Source organism: Opisthorchis viverrini (assembly GCF_000715545.1).
Source record: "Opisthorchis viverrini unplaced genomic scaffold opera_v5_29, whole genome shotgun sequence".
In the NCBI taxonomy this organism is placed as follows: Eukaryota; Metazoa; Platyhelminthes; class Trematoda; order Opisthorchiida; family Opisthorchiidae; genus Opisthorchis; species Opisthorchis viverrini.
In genome coordinates this window covers 1,154,570-1,169,841 of record NW_008751685.1, presented here as the reverse complement: position 1 = coordinate 1,169,841, position 15,272 = coordinate 1,154,570, and the positions used below count along the sequence as shown (strand labels likewise).

The following is a 15,272-nucleotide window of genomic DNA, read 5'->3' as shown; positions in this document are numbered from 1 at the left end:
TTAAAGAAAACCTTGTTTACTGACAAAACCCGGACAGAGCCTTTCGCACTGCACTGAAGTAAGTTGTGAAACAAGCTGGGGGGCATTGGCCCAGACGTTCGACAGGACGAGAAACATATGCACAGCGGAAAAAAAATCGTAATGGCGTGGGAAGATAGTGGCAGTGCTTAACCCACGTGTAGCATTTTCTTCCCCAAGCTCACGATGGACGTTTATCGCAGAGATGGGAAACAACTTCTTAAGAACTGAAAGCGAGTGGTAGCAATCAGACAAGATGTTCAATGGAAAAGTGTTTATCAGTAAATTCTAGTCGAAGACCACTGGTCCTGGTACTCACCTGCAGTATAATCGTACAGTGCGACAACTGTACACTGTGTGAGAGCATCGGATCCCGACAATTCGGAAACCTATCGGAAGCGCGAAGCAAATAAAGGTTATCCCAGATGGAATCAAGCGGTCTAAAAGAATTTCGAACATGAACCATAAACAAGTGTAACATAGGAAACGATACAACTGAATCATATGAAACGGACAACAGTATCTCTGACAAGCAGAGTGGCAGACAGCAAGTATGAACAAGAGTTGAATTCCAAAAGTCTATACCGACGAGGCCTCAACGATCGTGACGGGTATCCTCGACTGAGACCACATAGTATGTGTGGGAAAGCTGCAAAGGCAGTTTCATTCGGAAAACGATAGGACGTTGATCCAATAATTGATGGAAGATTGTGGAACAGGATTCAGACTTGGATGGAAAATTGCCCATTATTTTCATCACGACAAAATGATTTGAAACAATTAATGTTGTGGCAGTGCGGTCGAGTCAACAACCTCGTTATCGTATCATCCACTTTGAAACGGTATTGTCACTTGGTCACAAGTCTCTTGGAAAGTCTACCTTCCAAAGTGGATGATACCAAAATATTCTGTAAAGCAGTGTAAGTTCTCGCCTTAACCACTAAGCTATCTACAAAGTAACTTCATCCTTAGATGCGACTGCAACAGTCTTGAACCGACTCCATCTGCAAGGCTTCAGCAATACTACCAACAAACTACGTTTGAACACACCTGGTCTACGTGCTCCGCGGGATATGTTGTGGTTTCAACAGCAGGCTCTTGTTCGGATTCTGGATACACCTCTGGTGTGGGTTCCTGGACTGATGCCCGTTGAGGTTCATGAGTTGGCTGGAAAAATAAGGGAAAATGATATTGAACGCCATTGTCGAAAAAACGACCTAGCTATATAGTTACTTTCCACAAAGCACCAGTTTTCACACGTCACAGACTCCTTTCAAGTGAATCACACTGACCAAGTTGCTAAAACGCAAAGGAATGGGGCTGACAACGGGACACTTCTCCAGCCCCGGAAATGTTCTTTGTAGAACATGTATCTGGCTCCATTTCACCGATAAATTTATGGAGAACAGACGTGTAGTGTGTGTAGAAAGCGCCATCATGGGCAGTGCACAGTAGAGTCCCCCTCCCGCCAGCCATTGCTAAGTGGCTGTCCGAAGAAAGCCCATTCCCAGAAATGTCTGAAAAAATACACACACACACACACACACACACACACACACACACACACACACACACACACACACACACACACACACACACACACACACACACACACACACACACACACACACACACACACACACACACACACACACACACACACACACACACACACACACACACACACACACACACACACACACACACACACACACACACACACACACACACACACACACACACACACACACACACACACACACACACACACACACACACACACACACACACACACACACACACACACACACACACACACACACACACACACACCGCTGGTTCCCTTTTCAGATGTGAAAATCCACAATATTCTCCGAATAAACTACGGAAACCTCAAATGCAGCCAAATTTAGCTCCAGTCATTGAGCACAGTTTAAACAAATCTGACGGAATACCGAAGTTTGTAGGCTATCGAGAAAACTGACACGAATTACCTGTGGTTCTGGTGGGCTTGGGGGAGCATTCGCCGCAGCTTTGCTTCGTTCCGCTTCCCAACGAGCCCGTTCTTCGGACATGCGTATCTGCGCTGCAGTAGGCCCACACGAGGCAGGCGAGGCTGCTGTTTGCCCCTTATATTCAAACTGCGATCTCAAAGCGGATATCCCACCAGCTTGTCCGCGAACCTCGGCTGTGTACCGACCACAGAGAAATAGAAATGAAGAAATAGAGATTATTAAGGAAGGAAGCGATCACCAAGATCAGGAGAACTCCGCCACAAAGAACATTGCTGAGCCCTCTGCAGAGTTCCCACAGCTCAAAAGGATTAAATAAAGAGATCTCAGGAAGCGGAAATGTTGAGTCTTGATTTAGTCCAGCGTCAGTATAAGGTGACAGACGAGTTAGCGAAGATCAAACGGCAAGAGACCACCGATGAAGCAGAATCACTTGACAGTTTTAGTAGTCACCTCTTGGATCTAACGAGGATGCTAACACAGTGAATCTAGTCACTAGGCAAGGCTTATGATGCGGTCACCCTCTCCCAAAAACAAGTGGAGATGGGAGGTTGAGAAGAGGCTGAATGTGTTTATTTTGCTCCAACAACCCTAACGATCATCCTGGCCTTAAACGTGGTATTCTCGAGAATATGCATGCCATCATTACTGACACTCGTGTGAACGTCTATAGCCTTTTTTGGCTAACGTGTATTCGGGAATATCAGTCGATTTTTGATGGCCAACCGCCACCTACAGCAGTGATATGCTCGTCTGTTCGTCACGAACATAAACTGAAGTGTGGCTGGTGAAGTTTCCCCTTAGAATCGAGTGTTTGGAAGAAGTGTCTTTCCAGTAAAATGAATTTTGGGATAAGGTTTCACTTGAGAAGCACTCGCAAAACGTCGTCCGTTATATGAGCTGTTGATACAAACTATCTTTGTTCAAAGGCAGGATAGAGTCCCGCATACACTGAAGATCCTCATTGAGACTAGGACTGGGATAATGCCAGGTTGCCCAATCCCAGACAGAAGTCGAGAGGCAGATGTTGGGTTCGAACCACAAACCTTCCGGTCAGTAAATTTGCGCTCTAACCACTTGAGCCATCTCGCTGTGCGGAAGGACTGGCCCGCTCCTCGAATAAACTCACCGAATCTACCGTGTTTAATCCCGGTAAAACTGACTGCACCTGAACTCAGCCGTACACACGGTTATCCACACAGCCACTTGATTAGGGCATAATTGAAAGAACCGAAGGTAGATTGGAAAGGGTGTGAAAGTAGCACAGTATTTCTTCCCAAACATTGTGCGAAAATAGTTGCTGCGCAGCTTCTTTGGGCGCCCCCCCCCATTCCAACTGGAAACCCAATTGCAGTTAAGAGTTGTCTGGTCATGATTACTACATATCTTTCGCTAGCTTCGACGTAAAATTCACTGTATATCACCACCTTTCCTGGAGAACCTTCTAGCTTCGTCAGTACTTGGGCTACTAGCCAACATCCGTCAACGGAAGTGGGTCAAGTTGAGAACAATGGAAAGCACCGAAAGCTAACCTACTCATCAAAGTATCCAACTCTAACCGTTATCCCAAAAAAGTCTGAAAGGTTTCTCCCCAGTTTCATTTCATCAAACAACACTGGCAATCATATGGGTGATGGTTGAGGAAGCTTTCACACCTACTACGGAGCTCGAGATAGCTCGTTGGTTAATGTCCCAAATTATTGCCAGGAGGTCCGTGGTTCGAACCCAACCTCAGCATCTCGATTGCTCGTGTCTAGACTTGAGCAACGTGACAGTATCTCAGACACCGAAAGGGTTTTACAGCTGAGCGATCAATGTTTCCATCAAATGGATACTAAACGCCGTTTCAATAGGTTTTATGATTTCTGTATTCGACGACCGCACTTTGGCTTCGTGGTTATTAGTAGTTCTCTCGGATTTTAAAAGACTTAGTTGTGACGCTTAAAACAGGCGAGCTAGCCGAATTCTATAGGCTGAAGGGAGGAGGCAGTGTAGTCTGTAGGTCAGGGGACTGGTTGCCTCGCGCAGCTATTTTCGCCCATCCATGCACAGGCATTCTGGATAGAAACTGACGCCAGGAACGCCACTGACATCCGTTGACAGCCATATCTTTTAGTGTCTCCAACCAGATGCAGTGGGAATCACGCGGTCCCCATCCTAGAAGGCGAGTGGCACCGACAGCACCCAAACATTTCGTGATTTCTCTCATACACCTCTGCCTGGTCAAGGGTTGGTCACCTCTCTGCTTTTGCCACTCTGAGTTAGGCATAGAAAACAGCTCTCTTCGGCAAAGGATGGTTATACATAAGCAACACATGTCCCAACCAACACAACTTCTGGTGCTGGACACATCCTTCAATGGAAGTACCTGTTCCACAACCGAAAACTCGCTTCCTAATTACCTCTTTACGGATTCGCCGACACCAACTCGCACGAGCTATGGTTCTGAGACAACGATTGCCGAACACCTGAAGATGTCTCAGTTCCGCTACTTGAACAAGCCAACTGTTCAAAATGAACATCGACAGAGTTTTACAAGATTGCTGCGCATGCTAACAGTAACCCATATTTTCAAGTGACAACGAATCAGTACCACAGTTTCGAGTAATCGACCCAATCACAGAGTTTGGGCAGAGTATCTTCAGTCATGGAAACATCTGAAAAAAGCAGGGCAGAGGTGGAAGTATATATGAGAGAATAGGCTATAATAGGAACCCTCCACGACTTACGTCTCATTTGAGAAGGGTGTAGCTGCATGGTGTCTTTTGATTGATCTGCTCCAGCTGTCGTATCCATTCGATCAGTCTGTACACCGTATTTACCACCGAATCCCTTGGCGTAGTCCGTCTGAGACGGATGGGCAGCAGTTTGTTCTCGGTGATCCCAACCTACTGCAGACTAGCAAAACCAAAAGGTGGAAAGTGTGAATAGGATGGAGCCAAGTGATCAAAACTACACACTTCAACACACTCGGACACCTAGAATGATGGATACCCAGATGTGAAGGTATCTTTGTATTCGACAAGAAGCCAGGTCAGTTAAGACTAGACAAATCAATGAGGAGACTCCCAAAAACATCCCTTGCCAACACTGTTTGATAATCTCTATGTGAACGACAATTTATGAGTTGCTGTGCGGTGAAAGACCCGGGCATTTCGAAGCATGCCTAAGCGCAGAACAGTGGAAAAACATCCCGGAGCGTGCAGACACTGTAAACTATTTAACTAGGTCAGCAACGGCGATCACTTACAACAGATCGATGAAGCTCATTCTATACAGATGAGCGCGCGTGTAAAAAGTACAAACAGCTTAGGCCGGTGTGACCCCGTCACGTGATTTGAACAAATTGCGTGGAAACCAAAAGATGCGCTTAGCTGTGTCAAACACAAATCGGTGTTTCTCATTGCGGCAAAAAGTTGTGACATCGTACGCAGGGGCCAGAATAGTTGAATATGAACCCAAGATGGAAAACGGAACGTCACCGCGTTCTAATGGCGAAAGAATCGGGATGCATAGTAGGTTTGCACCAGAAAGATGGCCATACCCATGAGAAGACAGCAGCTACCAATGTCAATGTGTTTGTCAGCTAGTTTTGTTGTAACAACGCGCTCCATGTGGTTGGGCGAAAATGGCTTTTCGAAGAAATCAGTTTACGATGTACAGAACAGAAAGTGTCCACGTGAGACATGACCCGCCCTCATCGTAGTTGACGGTTGCTTGAATGTGAATCCCTGAGATTGGTAAGCGTTGAAAGCTGGCCGTGCCTAATCTCACTGCTCAGAATCACGTACACACTGTTCTTCACATGACAGTTGAACTGTGTGATGTTATCGTCATCATCATCAGCTGTAAGAACCGCGTATTCGTCGTACAGTGGTTGCAGCTGCCGCAGTTTCGTTCACCGATGATTTGGGGAGGTGGGATAAGTAGCTGCACATTCGTGGCGGGAGCTGGTAAATTGGTGCATAAATCCAGCATTGTCAGTGGACTGTCAAGTGGGGGTGGGATGGGAAACGACCTATGCGTTCAAGGCAATAGCTTGGATGCAAGAGCGCCATTGAGGGCGCGACTGGGCCATGTCTGACAATGTCTCTAGCCATTGATGTGGCCCGTCTCGAAGTCCCCATCCAGGAAGACGGCAATGACCAACACAGGTGAGTTTGCTGGTAATGGCTTTCATACTTCGCTGCCAAGTAAATGTTTGACCGCCTCTGGCTTGTTTCCACCCTTATCGTGGTTGTGCGAAAACAATCCTTCTAGGAAGTCGGTCGGCTGGTATACGCGGAACGTTGCCAAGCCAGTGCAACCTATGCAGTGTGATCAGTTCATCCATCGAGGGTGAGTTATTTCTTCTGAATACCATTCGACGTACTTCAGCATTGCTGATCCGGTGTGGCCACCAGACTCGGGCAATGCTCCGAAAACATCGATGTGGAGATGCTAGTGTCCAGTAGATCGCGACCGTATCCTCTCAGATGTGCTGTGCCTAAGCTGGGAAACGGCTGTTGGCACTGGAAGAAGGCACGTGCACGTAATTAAAACAACTTCGAAGTACACCGTCTGGTACATGAATGAGAGCACGTGTTTGGCGATCGCACGAACAAAACATGATTCTTTGTGGGATGCATATACTTCCAACTGTATCCTCTGATCCCAACCAACCGCATACTGTAACCACAGAACAGCGAGAGAAGGGCGCAACTGTGTGACGGTCTTTTTATGAGAGACATCTGATGACTAAACGCCTATACTTTAAGAGTTTCATCTATCCGTCTGAGAGGCTCTGGATCAAATTCCTGTCCTTGGTATAAGTCAATCTAGTATTAAACGTTCTACCAGACAATTTGTTTCGAGAAAATGCTCCAGGGAGAGATGTCACAGACTTTACCCATGGGTCTCTGGGATTGCTTGGTTGCAGAAAGCCAATTCACTAATGTGTCAACTCCACTGAGCCATCGGACTGAAGATCGATCTTTATTGGGGCTTGATGTCGATGGGCTTGTAAAGCAAATGAATGTACATACAATACAATACAATCGACCACCCGGAGGAATATTTACAAGGAAAGGTCTATTCGGGCTTATCTGGAGGGGGTAGTTCTTCTTAGGGAGAACATCTGAACCTAGTTCAGCAATTGGCTGGTCATACCTTACAAGATTTACAATAATACGACCACATTTGTCATCCACAACTACCAGCAAAAGAATAAAGGCTAGGACAGCCCCATTAGGAAGACAAGGTTCTGCAAACAATCACTGAAATGTGACTGGAGTCCCCACGTGTGAAGTTTGCGTATCGTCTTCAATTTTCTCAAACATCACTGAAGAAGCCGGTAAATTTTTTGCCTATGTTTCCACAGGAGAAGAGTTCGTCTTCAAGAAGGAAACTACACACAAGGTTGCTGAGGACTCTTCTTTGCGGAGAGAGAAACTACCATCGGAACAACTGCAAATGAAGATTAGAGGAGGCCCTTCATTGCCCAGTATTCCGATCATCAGATGGTATATTAGTCAGGAAAATACTAATGAGAATAGCAAGCGGTCTGCTCTAGGCAAAGACTACTCGTGGTGAATAGAACTTTGAGAAGGAAACAACCCATTCGTAACATTGTCTCTTTTTCTAAACAGTTACATCAAACTACATGCCTCGTGAATCGCCCAGTTTTGGGTATCAGTTGCACCGACATATCCCAGTAGATGGTTGATTCCACAACTAGGTAACTTCAGTGAGGACGTCGATAAATAGGACGGGAAATGGACAAAGCCAAGCCGCCAAGCACAAATCGTAGCAGGTTGTAAATTACTACCGGAATCACTTAACGAGGTCTTAAGTGAACACATCACATACTTTCGTTTCTATACCGCTTCAGTCCAGCTTCCCAGGATTGAATCCAGTTGTGTTAGATATGGCGAGTAATATACCCGACGAACTAAACAGTGAAATATTGGAACGTACTCAGATGCCGTAATAGATCAGGGGCTGTTAAAGAGAGGAGCATTACACTGGTCTTCTGACACCTGTTCGCTTAAAAGGAAATAGCGTTCGACGTGTTATCCGGTAGAGTACCCTCGGTTACCCAATTCGCCAGTATAACTACGGCCACAGTGGCGAAATTCATCCCGTAAGAGACACTCATACAGTTCAGATTAAAACATGGAGTCGGAACATGGGACCTAATGCTAATTTAAAATCAAACTGTCCAACCCAAATAGCCCGGCAGATAACAGCATCGATCCGTCGAACTAGAAATGAAAGTGTACTCTGAAACTGACCTTGTCCTGTCGATCAGCCTGAACACCAAACTTTCCGCCAAAACCAAGCTTATGATCTTTCTGAGATGCATGCTTTTCCACCACTTCGACGTGATCATGACCAACTGCAGACTGGAAGAGACGTAAACATGCCAAAATGATGATGATGACAACGACAGGAGGGCAGCAAACAAGTGGGGAAGGGTAAGATGATGTGTGTTAAATAACAAAATCGACCAGGGAACGTGACTGTGGTGGGTCGAGATGAACAGTAAGATGAGCGTGAGGATTCAAGGGGGGAGAAGTTCTTTCAGCAACCAAGAATGTGACATAAGAGGTGGAGAATATCTATAATATGCCTGAAGAATGTCGTCGGTGGTGTTGCCGAATAAAATAACTAAATTCACGGGGCTGCAAGCGAATAAGATTAATGGAATCACCTGAGAATCAATATGACTAGATTAAGGTGCCGCTGACCCCTTCAGAATAGACACACGTGATTCCACCGAGTTTGCCTGTCAGAATGGCGGCTGTCCCTGATCAGTCATAATGAAGCAAACGGCTAGCTTATCGTAAGACGGAGAAAAGACGTACATGCTTACGTCAGTCGTCAAATACCAGATTCGGCAAATCACGGCAAAACCAATTTCCGACGTTTCGAGAGGTTCACACGAACACTGCAGTGTAGAGTCCGAGTACAAGTAGACTGAGAATAAATTCAAACTGTCCGTCCTAGAACAACCATGACTTGCAGCTAGCAGGACTGGACAGTGAACTTTCCTCTGTGGTTCCAACATAGTCAAGCATCGTTTCGTACTGCGTTTTGCACACTGTCCTGGTGCGCAGTTCTGAGCTCATCCATACTAATGGACTAGTCTAGGACAAAACAAGATGGGACAAGTGCGCACCCCCGCGAGTAAAAACCCATGAAACTTCACTAAGAACCATTTTACGCGACTGCAGGAGAGTGGAAGCCCAAGAAGATACCTTTCCACAGAAAGCAACAGATCAGCAGTATGATTAATTTACAGTTCGAGAAGGTATAACGTCAATTATTCCTCAACCGCACAGGTCATTAACTGACACCTCGAATGACGACTTCTCGGATGAAGATAGCATGCGACTTGTGCGAGATAAAGTCCCAATCAGAACCTGAAAATACACCCACTACATTAGGCCGGCAGAGGAACACTGATCATATACCGACAGTAGACAGACCGCAAGCAGAAGAGAATTAACCTCCATTCGGAATTCTATCTAACATCAAAAAAGATATGGCGGCGAGATTCACCAGTCAAAAGAGATAAAACGATACTAAGGAGATATAATCACAATTTGGTAAATGTATGCCCACCTTGTCCATTCGATCCCGTTCCACACCAAACTTCCCTCCATAGCCATAAGACGGTTTTGGGGCAGTTTTCAGTTTGTTCTGTTGATCGGCTTGTTTGACTTCCTCGCGAAGAGTGTTCATACTGTTTAGAGCAGGGGAATAGAAACAGGTTGATTAATAGGCGTTGCTGAATTATTGTTGAAGAACAGAACTACGCGTCACAAGGAGATCATTGATATCAAGTGGAAATTCGGCAAGTAGTGTTCATCAGACCGGAATGGTGCTTGGATACTCTTGGGTTGAAGGTTCGGGCATCGAGAATGCCATCATGAACGACAGGATGAGGGAACTACCAAGGAGGAACCAAACACCAAAAGATTTAGCCTAGTGGCACACATACACTCAGGTCGAAAGCAACGCTTTTGTACATACCTATAAGAAAGTGATGTGTTATTTCTATGAACAGAATCGCAGCAGAAATGGTTAGGATATTTTGGTGCAGTACTCCACTTTTCAGGAAATCTTTCAAGAAAAAGGAAGATGACTTGAAAAGCGTAGATTTCGTATGCATTACTCTCTCCCTCCGAGGACGAGGAAATTACCGGTTCCCAAGACAGCTGATTTACTAAGTGAACGGAAGTAACACATCAGCAATGTCCATATTATCCCTCCAGGTTTCTTCGTGGTAAACGGTTGATTTTATAAGCGGTACTGATGGACTACCGTCACATCAACTGGTTCTTCTAAACTTAAGTATGATAGGGAGCACAGCATCATTAGCTGGGTGAATCAACACACAACAGCATTAAGATCTAACCCCGAGCAGTGGTCGCACAGAGTAGGAAACATCACATCGGTTCATAAAACATTCGGATACAGTTATAATGCGGTCAGGTTGTCAACAGTGACAGCCCTCACGAAGAAACCACCTCATCGAGGACAGTTTGATATCGTTTGAAGTTTCTTCTCTCGAGCGGGAAGTTCTCGAATTTTGAGTCTAATCTCATCATGTGAAGAATTCGCGGGTGAACTGCCAGTCGTCAGATTCCCCAAGAGGAGATTCCTTCCTGATTTGTATGTAGCTTGATATTTGAGCCACCGCTAGTTTATTGTCTGCAGAAATGGAGTGATTCAAACTAGCGATGGCTGATACCATCACTGTATGACAGGATTCTTCATAATTGTCGTTCCGGATTCAGCCAAGAATTCACTTCGAAGCCACAATCCTCTATAAAAAGGCGACGATATCAAAGACAGGTGAAATAACAGTTCCTGGTTGATGATTTGCATGCTCTGAGGCTTCAAACGAATAGGAGAAAAAGGATGCAACAATTACCGGTGCCTAGTTATAGCACCATGACTTCGGCATCCAGTTGGCCTGTTTATACTGTTGACAGGGTGAGCGTATTCCCGGAAAAGACAACACAGTTCGACATTTTAATAACTCGTTAGGTTTAAGTTTTGTCCCTTCGAACTGGAAGTGCCGGAAAACGCCCTAAAGAAAAACTTGTTTCAAAGAGGCTCTTTATAATGTAAGTGGTTCTACACGTTGATGAGATTGCTGTTCAGAAAAAACAAAATAACAAACCCAGACAGTTTTTCTGATGTCTCTGGACTGTCAGTCAGGAAAAGTCAGATTTGCTGTGTTCAAAGGAGGTACCAAGCGATTCCAGAGTACAGATTGCAACGACTGTTTCGGTCGAACTGAGACGCACTTCACTGAACAACTGATGTCCCATTCCTAAAAGGTCGTGTCGACAGGCAGGTAAAAAGTGGTCTCTACAAGAGGGTCTTGTCTTGGTAGACTTTACTGTTTGTATACGCTAAAGATAAAGAGGCACCAAAACCCAGCAGGAGTACAGCACTTGATGGGGTTTTATTTAAACCGATCTGAGATGGATATACAGGCCTAAGCTACACGAGTAAACGGAGGTTGGTAAGACGATGACTGAGGTCCGGTCATCCGTTTGCCACAAAAACTGCACTGTATATCGATAAGAACCGTAGTGCTTATCCTGATACCACCAGGCGCCCAAATCGATGCTGAAACGATAGTTGATTCACATAGCTTCAAAGGTTGCACCGGAATGCAATGTTTCATATGCATCATGCAGAGGCCACAGCTTACGCACGTTTCGTCATGGTTGTAATCAGTAGTGTTTTCCATGAAGTTCAACAGGGAATTTTTGAGAGACTGTCTATTTGAGGATGTGGTTTAATGTGCGAAGTAGCCTTATAAAAATATTGTAGCTGAGGTACTTTCACTATCGTCATTCCGTCAAAAATTCTCCCCTGGATCGGCAACTGTCATCATACGAAGAAGCTGGTAGGTACTGTATGTGGATATATACTACCTGCAGCTTCGTTTATTCACCCAAAAGCGGGTTTCGGGCTTGCATTTGGCTGTCACTTCGACTCCCTGCTTATCCCACAACTCGACACACTTTTAGACCACCGGATTACCATGAACGACACACTTGTTTGTGACGGCTACAATGGCATTCGTGAGAAGAAAAAGTGCTCGAAAAAGAGAACAAAATGCACGACGATAGGTCGCAGCTGGGAATGGCTATACTCGTTATACGAATAGCCTACTCGCTACTAAGACCACGTAGTATTCTTGTTGCACATATGATTGCGATTCTGTCTCCTCACACAAATCCGTCAAAGATGATAATTACTGAGCACAGCTGAGATAAGCTCCCTTTGAGAAAGTGGACAAAAATAGGCTTCTTTCGTCTACTTAAAGAGTTGCACAACTGCTTATCTGAAAAAGGTGCTGAGTCTTGGTAAATAAAGGCAAGTCATGCGGAGTCGCAGCATTCCGCGTAGCAGGTGGAAAGCACAGTTGAATACTTCGAATGTCTTAAGCATGAAACCAACTCTTCAAATCTATCGTGCAATGCAATCTGTGCAAGAAGCAGTGGGAAAGGAAGGAACATAGGTCTAACACGATGAACCGTACGAAGTGACTGAATTGCAAGTTAATCTACATCCACGGAACCCTAAGAACTTCCATCTGCATGCCCAGGAATTTGTTAAAAAACGACGCATAATTCACTAACTTACTCGATATATGCCTGCCTTCCAGAACCCGGTACCGTTTTTGAACCCCATCTTTGTTCCTTTTCAGAAACATCGTTCTATATTGGACTGCTATATAGTGTCCACCGAGTTACTCACCACAAAGTCCGGTTCGGTTTCCCAGTCGTCCCCCATGGTGTGGCTAAAAACAGACACATATGAACGATTTTCCATCAACGCCAACCAGGAGAGACAGGATTTCAGGTGTTCTGGCTCCCCCTGGGCAGTAAATTACAATCACGATTCAGTTGTTGTACAGTCAACTTCAACAATGAAGAGCTAAACAGTGCGAGCGGAAGTTCAGAGGTTCTACCAATCGACGTGGGCGAGGGCAGGAAACAAGAGAATCTTCAGAAGTGTTTAATTATATCATTACAAAAGACCGTGGTCATAAAAGAAGTCCATAATCATAGGACAGATTTGTTTCAAGCTAAATCGACACTTCGCATTCATTTTGTTTCAGGAAACCAACATAGCATTTATTCAGCTCGTCAAAGATAGATCGCCACCTTATAAGCGCTCAGCTGTAGCACTCTTCCGGTAACTAGCTGCAATGCTACCTGAAGGAAGCACGAGGGCTGGGATACTGCCAGGTTGCTTAAGCCTAGACAGGGGAAGTTGAGAGGCGGTGGGATTCGAACCACAGATCTTCCCGTCAGTAAATTCGCGCTTTTACCACTTGGGCCATCACGCTGATTAACCATTTAAGTCTCCAATCACGACCAAAAATGGCCATACTTTGTGATCCAGCTTGGATACTGTCATAATCCAGTGGGATACAGTGAACAGGATGCTAAACTGGAGCTCATCTGACAGGAAGGCCGAAGGAGAGTAGCCAGGCGAAGAGCACCGAGTTCGAAAACCGCAAGTTACAAAACAGGAGTGTAAAGGTAGTCAAGTATTACCTATGAACAACCACGTACGATTTTTCCTCGTCTCTTTGACTCCAATACACACACGGTCACGAAAAACTTCCTGTTTGTCACTGGGGACAAAATGTTCCCAGGGGGTTCGGGCATAGACATTGTTTATGCAGAGCATATAGCTCTCCTTGAATCAATCTCCAAGCTGCTGCAGACAAAATTAAATAACCTAAATGGTTCTGCCGAAATCCAGTGTGCGCGCCAAATCAAATTGGCAATGCAGTGATTTGTATGATGATTTCTGAGAAAGAATCCACTCAAAATGGTTGAAACTCACGAAGCTTCATAGATTCAGCCGACTCGATCCCATGATCCGAAATCTAAATGACAGTCCGTCCGCATAACAGCAACGAAATGAGAGCGGCCGGAGAGGACAGATCATGGGATAGTGGCGAAACAAGGACATTACAGTACTACCTCATTATAAGACACCATTAAGATGCAGCTCAACTTCTACTAATCTTAGGCTGGGAATCAGTCCAGGCAGAGTCCATAATCCAAGAGGTAGGAAAAAGTTGCCCTCCAGCCAGTAAGAGCTCGTGTCAGCATCTTACAAGCGAGCAGGACTGTTAACCAAACAGAATTTCTAAAATCCAAGAAAAAAAAGCAGAACCGAATTTCCCTCCGAGTTGAAAAGAGCACCGTTTGGCCATCTCCAGTCTTGGGGAAAAGCCAATGCCTGTCATTATCACATCATCATCAACTTCAGCTGTAAACCGTGCTGAATAATGGTTACAGATGCTACAACTTCCGTCACCGACGAGCTGTTAAGATAGGGGTGGATAGCTACAATAGTTCCTTGATGTACCTTATTTTTGAACTACCCGACAATGGCTTAAGGCTGTACTCGCCGGAAGGCGAACAGTTCCGAGAAGTTTGACTGCTGTTAGTGGTCCCTACTCCCAGTGACAGATAGGACAGTCCAATCAGAAACTCAGTACTTGTCACGGCTACATTGAAGACTCGCAATTTCCCATGAGACTGAGTTGAGCTATGCGAAGGGTGAAATGCTGGAGTCCGTAAATTGCCGGATTATTTCACCTCTTCTATTAAGAGGTCGGACAGGTACGTCTATTTTGATGGAGAAATTGTTGATCACTGTGTGCTGATTTCCAGTGGTGAGTTAGAATGTTAGCGCCATGTCCCTCCCGCACCCACCTTTTTCTCCCCTTTTCACTTCAAGGTTTTAAATATAAGTAAACTCCGTGGTTTTTCCGGCAGTGAGGCATCACTGTCAGAAGTAATTATCCACCAGACTCGGGTAATGATCTGAGAACAACGATGGTAGAATGCTGGAAGATTTTTGACGCCATTGGCGTGCAGTGACCTGGTTCCTGGCCCAAGTAACAGTATAGAGGGCATCGCAGCACTGCAAACTCTATCCATGCTTTCCTTGCATCACAGGTGATACGAGTTACCGAAAGATACCCTAGACATTACGACCCGGATGAAAATATCATATTTGGCTAGACCGTATAGACTGATTCACACTAGAAAAAAGACAATTGCTCGGTTACAATACCCGTCCAGTGCGTAGCAGCCATACTACCCAAAGGGAGTATGAGGGCCGAGATACTGCGCAGTATCCATGCAACCTGGTGCCAGTTGCACAGGCCGCCGTCGAGATGAAGAGGCTAGGCTCGAACCAAGG

General features: G+C 45.3%; 1 protein-coding gene across 1 annotated transcript in view; it reads right to left on the bottom strand.

Moving 5' to 3' along the window:
• Positions 1-12,760, bottom strand: part of T265_02396 (hypothetical protein) — a gene marked incomplete at both ends in the record, with an annotated part of 18,715 nt that extends 5,955 nt beyond the window's left edge. Inside the window, 6 exons of the mRNA XM_009166629.1 lie at positions 1,069-1,185; positions 2,013-2,206; positions 4,760-4,928; positions 8,303-8,413; positions 9,636-9,756; positions 12,684-12,760. Coding sequence (XP_009164893.1) covers positions 1,069-1,185; positions 2,013-2,206; positions 4,760-4,928; positions 8,303-8,413; positions 9,636-9,755 — 711 coding nt within the window. The remainder of the gene's footprint in view (positions 1-1,068; positions 1,186-2,012; positions 2,207-4,759; positions 4,929-8,302; positions 8,414-9,635; positions 9,757-12,683) is intronic.
• Positions 12,761-15,272: the final 2,512 nt, after the last annotated feature.